The 8,207-nt window shown below is 53.1% G+C and overlaps 1 protein-coding gene across 4 annotated transcripts; it reads right to left on the minus strand.

The window, feature by feature from the left end:
• Positions 1 to 2,040: 2,040 nt before the first annotated feature.
• On the minus strand, positions 2,041 to 7,180 carry LOC146423509 (zinc finger protein 576-like). Of its 4 annotated transcripts, none has more exons than XM_085044697.1 (3): positions 7,021 to 7,180; positions 4,710 to 4,876; positions 2,041 to 2,390 (listed from the first exon to the last, which is right to left on the minus strand). In XM_085044697.1, the coding sequence occupies exons 2-3, from the start codon at positions 4,852 to 4,854 to the stop codon at positions 2,062 to 2,064; spliced, it is 474 nt and encodes a 157-aa protein (XP_084900823.1). In that variant the 5' UTR covers positions 4,855 to 4,876; positions 7,021 to 7,180; the 3' UTR covers positions 2,041 to 2,061. The 4 variants fall into 4 exon arrangements, 1 of the variants encoding a protein (XP_084900823.1); XR_014847462.1 differs by lacking the exon at positions 2,041 to 2,390 and adding an exon at positions 2,798 to 2,881; XR_014847463.1 differs by lacking the exon at positions 2,041 to 2,390 and adding an exon at positions 2,940 to 3,047.
• Between the last annotated feature and the right edge of the window lie 1,027 nt (positions 7,181 to 8,207).

Genomic DNA, 8,207 nt, shown 5'->3' on the forward strand with positions numbered 1-8,207 from the left:
GGGATCCCAAATTTTGGGATTTTAGGTGAGTTTTTTCTTACGATTTTGGGAATTCCAAATTTTGCAATTTTAGGATTTTTGAGACCCCAAATTTTGGGACTTTGGGAAATTTGGGGAATCCCAAATAATTGGGCTCAGACTGACCCGCTGCCCCTCCCCCACCCCATCCACCCCTCCCCACCCTCCGCCCTCCCCCACTCTTCCTCGCCCCTCCCCACCCCTTTCCCCGCCCCCCTCCCCACCCCTTTCCCGCCCTCCCCCAGCCCCAGCCTCGATCGCCCGGCGGGGGAGGAGCAAGAAGACGAAGACGACGATGAGGAGGAAGAGGAAGAACCTCGGAAATTTCCAGAAACTTCCGTGGGAGGCTGGGGGGAGGGGAGGAGGTGGGGAGGGGGCGGCGGGGGTGGGGGCGGGGCTCCGGGAGGGGGTGGGGGAGGGGCGGAGGAGTGGCACAAGTGCCCCGAGTGCGGCCGAGCCTTCGGCACCTCCCGCGCCCTCAAGGTGCACCGCAGCTACCACGTGGGCCGGAAGCGTCCCCAAGCCCCTCCCCCCGCGCCGGCCACGCCCCCTCCGCCCTCGGGCCACGCCCCTTTCAAGTTCCACTACATCTGCGCCGAGTGCGGAGTCGGCTTCGTGGCCCCGGCGGCGCTCGGCGCTCACCGCTGCGACCACGGCCGCCGCCGCCGCCGCAGCCCGCCTCGCTTCGCCCGCTTCCGGGCTGTGCCGCCCCGCCCCCTCCGGCCCCGCCCAGCCAGGCCCCGCCCCCTTTCCGCTGCACCGAGTGCGCCGGGAGCTTCGGCTTGGTGGCCGAGCTGCACGAGCATTACATGCTGCACGCCCGGGGGGAGCTCTGAGCGGGGACACGCCCACTTCCGGGGTGGGTGTGGTCATTTCCGGTCCGGGTGGGGTCCCTTCCGGTCTGGGCGTGGTCATTTCCGGTGGGGAGGGAGCCACTTCCGGCCGTGCCACGCCCATTTCCGGTGATGGCCACGCCCACTTCAGTTGCTGGATGGAGGCGGGCGGTGACGTCACGGAGGGGGAGGGGGCGGGGCGGTGATGTCAGCGCGGTGATGTCATCAACAGGAAGTGATGTCACGGAAGGAGGGACGAGTCGGCGTGGTCAATTTTGGGGGGGTGTGTGACGTCATCAAGGGGTAGGATGACATCATCGGGGGTCGAGTCACGTTTGGGGTGGAATGACGTCATGGGTGTGACGTCGTCAGGAACGAGATGACGTCATCAGGGTGACGTCACACCGGTCGGATTACGTCATTGGGGTGACGCCACATGGCGTGGCATGACATCATCAGGAACTGGATGACGTCACACGAGGGTGGAATGACGTCATTGGGCGGCATCATAATGGGAACAGGATCGCATCGTGAGGATGACGTCATCGGGGATGTGATGACGTCATCAGGGTGCCGTCGCGCAGGTGGGATTGCATCGTCAGGGCGATGCCATCAGAGATGATGTGACATCATCTCGGTGACGTCATGAGGGACAGGATGACGTCATCGGGATGGTGTCACGCGGGGGTGGGATGACGTCATAGTTGGGCAGGATCGCGTCACGAAGATGACGTGATTGGGAGAGTTAGGTTGACATCATGTGGGTGGGATTACGTCATCGGTGTGACGTCATCGGGGACGCGTCACTTTGGACGTGATGACGTCATCGGGACGACGCAGCAGGGAACGGGATCGCGTCACGACGATGACGTCGTCAGGGATCAGATGGCCTCATTGGGATGACGTCACGCGGTTGGGATGACGTCAGACTTTATGGCACGACGTCATCCGAGTGACGTCATCGGGGACAGGATGACGTCATCGGAACACGTCGCACGGGGAGGCGGGATGACGTCATCGGTGTCGACGTCATAGTGGGGTGGGGAGAGGATGACGTCATCATCGCGGCGACGTCACGGCCGCCATCTTGGGATTACATCACCACCAACTGACCGACCAATCACCTTCCACCACCGCCATTTTATTCACCCCAGCCAATCCCCGCCCCCCTCCCACCCCCAAGCCCCGCCCCCAGCCCAAGCCCCGCCCCTCAGAGCTCCCCGCGGGCGTGGCGGATGTAGTGGCGGTGCAGCGCCCCCTCGCGGCTGAAGCAGCGGCCGCACTCCCGGCACTCCAGGGGGGGCGTGGCCTTGGCGGGGGGCGTGGCCTTGGCCCCCGGGTGGGCGTGGCCTCGCTGATGACGCAACAGGGCGGGGGAGGAGCCGAAGGGGCGGGAGCAGACGAAGCAGACGAAGAGCGCCCCCTGCAGGGCGGCGGCGGCGAAGTCCCCGGGGTGCTGGCGCTTGGCGTGGCGAGCCGCAAAGGACGAGTCGGGGAAGGTGATGTGGCAGCGGTGACAGCGGCGGGAGCCCAGCCGGTCTGGGGACAATGGGGACATTGTGACATTGGTGACACATTGTAACACCATTGGGGATACATTGGGGACAACAGTGACACACAGTGACAGCAGTGACAGCCGCGAAGGACGAGTCGGGGAAGGTGATGTGGCAGCGGTGACAGCGGCGAGAGCCCAGCCGGTCTGAGGGGACATTGATTGGAGACAGTGTGACATTGGTGACACCATTGGGGACACACTGGGGGCTCGTCCGGGTCAATGGTGACACACTGGGGACATATTAGGGACACACTGGGGACATTGTGACATTGGTGACACCATTGGGGACATGGTGACACCACTGGGGACACATTGGGGACATTGTGACATTGGTGACACCATTGGGGACACATTGGGGGCTCGTCCGGGTCAATGGTGACACACTGGGGACAATGGTGACACACTGGGACAGCCGCGAAGGACGAGTCGGGGAAGGTGATGTGGCAGCGGTGACAGCGGCGAGAGCCCAGCCGGTCTGAGGGGACATTGATTGGGGACATTGTGACATTGGTGACACATTGTAACACCATTGGGGATACATTGGGGACAACAGTGACACACAGTGACAGCAGTGACAGCCGCAAAGGACGAGTCGGGGAAGGTGATGTGGCAGCGGTGACAGCGGCGGGAGCCCAGCCGGTCTGGGGACAATGGGGACATTGTGACATTGGTGACACATTGTAACACCATTGGGGATACATTGGGGACAACAGTGACACACAGTGACAGCAGTGACAGCCGCGAAGGACGAGTCGGGGAAGGTGATGTGACAGCGGTGACAGCGGTGAGAGCCCAGCCGGTCTGCGGGGACATTGATTGGGGACAGTGTGAGAACCTTGGGGACATTGGGGACACCATTGGGGACGCATTGGGGACAATAGTGACACATCGGGATAGCAGTGACAGCGGTGACAGCGGCGAGAGCCCAGCCGGTCTGGGGACAATGGTGACAGTGTGACAATGGGGACAATGGTGACAACGTTGGGGACAATAGTGACACCACTGGGGGCTCATCCGGGTCAACAATGACACCACTGGGGACACATTGGGGACATTGTGACAATGGTGACACCATTGGGGACATTGGCGGCACATTGGGGACTCATCTGGGTCAATGGGGACACATTGGGGACACATTTGGTGTTCATTCAGGACAATGGTGACAACCTTGGGGACACATTGGGGACTCGTTCAGGACATTGGGGATGTTGGGGACATTGGGAACATTGTGACAATGGTGACAACCTTGGGGACATCAGGGATACTGGGGACATTGGGGACACTGTGACCTTGGTGACACCACTGGGGACACGAGTGACACCCTTGGGGACAATAATGACACCCTTGGGGACACATGGGGGATACAGTGACACCCCTGGGGACACACATGACGTCATGAGGGACAATGGTGACAACCCTGGGGACACGAGTGACTCCATTAGGCTATGAAGAATAACCTTGGGGACACCGGGGATGACTTTGGGGACAATAATGACACCATTGGGGACACGAGTGACACAATGAGGGACAAGGGTGACAACCCTGGGGACACTGGGGACATTGGTGACAGGCTTGGGGACACCAATGACAACCCTGGGGACACAAATGACACTTTTGGGGACACAAGTGATGTCATTGGGGACAAGGGTGACTGTTGTAAGGTGACAACCCTGGGGACACACAGGGACATTGGTGACAGGGCTGGGGACACGAGTGACACCCTTGGGGACACTAATGACACCCCTGGGGACATGAGTGACATCATTAGGGACAAGGGTGACAACCCTGGGGACACATGGGGACACTGGGTGACAGGGCTGGTGACACCAATGACACCCTTGGGGACACTAATGACACCCTTGGGGACATGAGGGACACCGTTAGGCACAAGGGTGACACCCCTGGGGACACATGGGGACACTGGGTGACACCCTTGGGGACATGAGTGACGTCATTAGGGACAAGGGTGACAACCCTGGGGACACACGGGGACAATGGGTGACAGGGTTGGGGACACAGTGACACCCCTGGGGACACCAATGACACTCTTGAGTGACATCATTAGGGACAAGGGTGACAACCCTGGGGACATGTGGGGACACGAGTGACACCCTTGGGGACACTGGGGACAATGGGTGACACCCTTGGGGACATGAGTGACATCATTAGGGACATTGGGGACACAAATGACACCCTTGGGGACAATAATGACATCATTAGGGACACCAATGACACCCCTTGGGGACACCAAGTGACGTCCCCAGGATGTCCCCAACCCCCCCCCCCGCCCCTCCCCCACTCACAGCCGGAACTTTCCGGTTGATTTCCGGAAGTTTCTTCTTCTTCTTCCTCTTCCTCTTCCTGCCGCCGGGGGGGGGGAGGGGACATTGGGGACATTGGGGACATCATTGGGGACATTGGGGACACCGTTGGGGACGTTTGGGACATCCTGGGGACAGCGGGAGGTCAGCTGAGAAACGGCAAAAAAAACCCGAAAAATTCAACCCGAAAAATACCAAATTTAACCCAAAAAATTCCCAAAAAAACCCCAAAAAACCCGAAAAATTCAACCCGAAAAATAACAATTTCACCCCAAAAAATACCAAATTTAACCCAAAAAATTCACCCCAAAAAGCCCCAAATTCACCCCAAAAAATACTGAATTTAACCCAAAAAATTCCCAAAAAAACCCCAAAAAACCCGAAAAATTCAACCCAAAAAATACCAAATTTAACCCAAAAAATTCACCCAAAAAAACCCCCAAAAACCCCGAAAAATTCAACCCAAAAAATAACAATTTCACCCCAAAAAATACCGAATTTAACCCAAAAAATTCACCCGAAAAATACCAAATTTAACCCAAAAAATTCACCCCAAAAAGCCCCAAATTCACCCCAAAAAATACTGAATTTAACCCAAAAAATTCACAAAAAAACCCCCAAAAATTGACCCCAAAAAAATACTGAAAAAATCCCAAAAAACCCCCAAAATTTACCCCAAAAAATTCACCCCAAAAAGCCCCAAATTAACCCCAAAAAACACAAAAAAAAACCCCCAAAAACCCCCCAAAAAAACCCCAAAAACCCGAAAAATTCGACCCGAAAATTTACCAAAAAACCCCAAAAAATACCGAAAAACCCCAAAAATTCACCCCAAAAATACCGAATTTAACCCAAAAAAATTCAAAAAAAGCCCCAAAAAATTGACGCCCAAAAATACCGAAAAAAACATAAAAAACACCAAAAATTTACCCCAAAAAAACCCCAAAAAACCCCAAAAATCTCTGAAAAAGAACCCGAAAACCCCCAAATTCACCCAAAAAAATACTCATCCAAAAATACCAAATTCACCCCAAAAAATCCGGAAAATTTACCCCAAAAAAATCCCAAATTCAACCCAAAAGATTCACCCCAAAAATCCCCGAATTCACCCCAAAAAAACCCCTGAAAAAAACCCCAAAAAAGACCCAAAAAACCCCTGAAAACCTCGAAAATTCACCTCAAAAAATTCAACCAAAAAAATCCCAAATTCACCCCAAAAATTCACCCCGAAAACCCCCAAAAAAGACCCAAAAACCACCAAATTCACCCCAAAAAACTCCAGAAAAAAAAACCCAAAAAATTCACCCCCAAAAAAATGGAAAAAAACCCCAAATTTCCCCGAAAATTCACCCAAAAAACCCCAAAAAAAGACCCCAAAAAACCCGAAAACCTCCAAAATTCACTTCAAAAATTCACCCCAAAAAACCCCAAAAAATTCAACCCAAAAAACCCAAAAATTCACCCCAAATTCAGACGAAAAAATACCAAAAAAACCCCAAATTTCTCCTCAAACTGACCACGAATTTCCCCAAAAAACCCCAAAAGTTCCCCAAAAATCTCCAAAAAAGACCCAAAAAAACCCACAAAAAACCCCGAAAATTCACCCCAAAAAAACCTCGAAAAAAACCCCAAAAAATACCAAAAAAACCTCGAAAAAAACTCCAAAAAATACCAAAAAACTCCCAAAATAAACCCGAAAATTTACCCCAAAAACCCCGAAAAAAACCTCAAATTTCCCCCAAAAAAACCCCAAAAAATCCCAAAAATTCACCCAAAATATTGCAAAAATTTACCGGAAAAAACCCGAAAAAAAAACCCCAAATAATAAAAAAACTCCGAAAACCAAAATAAAAATCACCCCAAAAACCCCGAAAAAACCCCAAAAAACCCCAAAAAACCCCAAAAATTTACCCCAAAAATCCCTGAAAAAAACCCCAAAATTTCCCAAAAAACACCCGAAAAAAATCCCCAAAAAATCCCAAAAAATCCCTAAATTTCTCCTCCAATTCATCCCAAAAAATCCCAAAAATTCACCCGAAAAATAAACAAAAAAATCACCCAAAAAAACCCCAAAAATCCCCAAATTCATCCCAAAAAATCTCTGAAAAAAACCCAAAAATTCACCCAAAAAAAGCCGAAAAAACCCAAATTTCCCCAAAAAACGCCGAAAAAACCCCAAATCTTCCACAAAAGCCGAAAAATATCCCAAATTTCCCCCAAAAAACTCCAAATTTCCCCCAAAATTCCCAAAAAACCCCAAAATTCCCCAAAATTCCCCCAAATCTTCACTCACTCTCTCTCCCCCGGCGGCCACTTCCGGCTTCCGGTTTGCTCCTGAACCACTTCCGCTTCCGGTTGTGCTGTGCGCTAAGCCACGCCCACTCCGTGATGCCATAATGGGCGTGGTTTGTTTGGCGATGATGTCATCGCCAGCCAATGGCGGGGAAGGGGCGGGGCTTAGCGCAACGGCGCTTTTTAACCCTATAATCCCCGTTTTCACCCCAAAATGTTCATTTTTCACCCCAAAATCCTCATTTTTCAACCCAAAACGGCCGCGATTTTCCCTCCCAGTCCCTCCCAGTTCCATCCCAGTCCCTCCCAGTATAAACCAGTATAGACCAGTCTAAACCAGTTCCATTTTTCTCCCCGAAATCCCCATTTTCGTCCCTAAAATCCTCATTTTTCACCCCAAAACCGCCACGTTTTCTCCTCCCAGTCCCTCCCAGTATATCCCAGTATAACTCAATCCCATCCCAGTTCATCCCAGTATAAACCAGTCCCCTTTTTCACCCCAAAATCCCAATTCTCCAACCCAAAATCCTCATTTTTCACCCCAAAACTGCTGCGATTTCTCCTCCCAGTCCCTCCCAGTTCCATCCCAGTTCATCCCAGTTCACACCAGTAACCTCCCAGTCCCTCCCAGTCCTTTTCCAGTTCCCTCCCAGTCCATCCCAATTTGCTCCCAGTATATCCCAGTATAAACCAGTTCATCCCAGTTCCCTCCCAGTCCATCCCACTCCCTCCCAGTTTGCTCCCAGTATATCCCAGTTCATTCCCACTCTCTCCCAGTATAAACCAGTTCACCCCCAGTCCATCCCAGTTCATTCCCAGTCTCTCCATTTCAAACCAGTAAGCCCCCAGTTCCATCCCAGTCCTGTTCCAGTCCCTCCCAGTCCATCCCAGTTTGCTCCCAGTATATCCCAGTCCATCCCAGTTCCCTCCCAGTACAAACCAGTCCCTCCCAGTTCCATCCCAGTCCATCCCAGTTCCCTCCCAGTCCCTCCCAGTACAAACCAGTTCCCTTCCAGTTCCATCCCAGTCCCTCCCAGTCCATTCCCAGTTTGCTCCCAGTCCCTCCCAGTATAAACCAGTTCCTCTCTCTCTCACCTCTCTCCCCGCAAAGCACTCTGGGAGGTCAAAGGTCAAACCCCTTTCCCCTCCCCCCCTCTCCCCGATGACGTCACCGCCCGGTGGGCGTGG

Source organism: Lichenostomus cassidix, unplaced genomic scaffold (genome assembly GCF_008360975.1).
Source record: "Lichenostomus cassidix isolate B80296 unplaced genomic scaffold, HeHo_3.0 HiC_scaffold_37, whole genome shotgun sequence".
Classification (NCBI taxonomy): Eukaryota; Metazoa; Chordata; class Aves; order Passeriformes; family Meliphagidae; genus Lichenostomus; species Lichenostomus cassidix.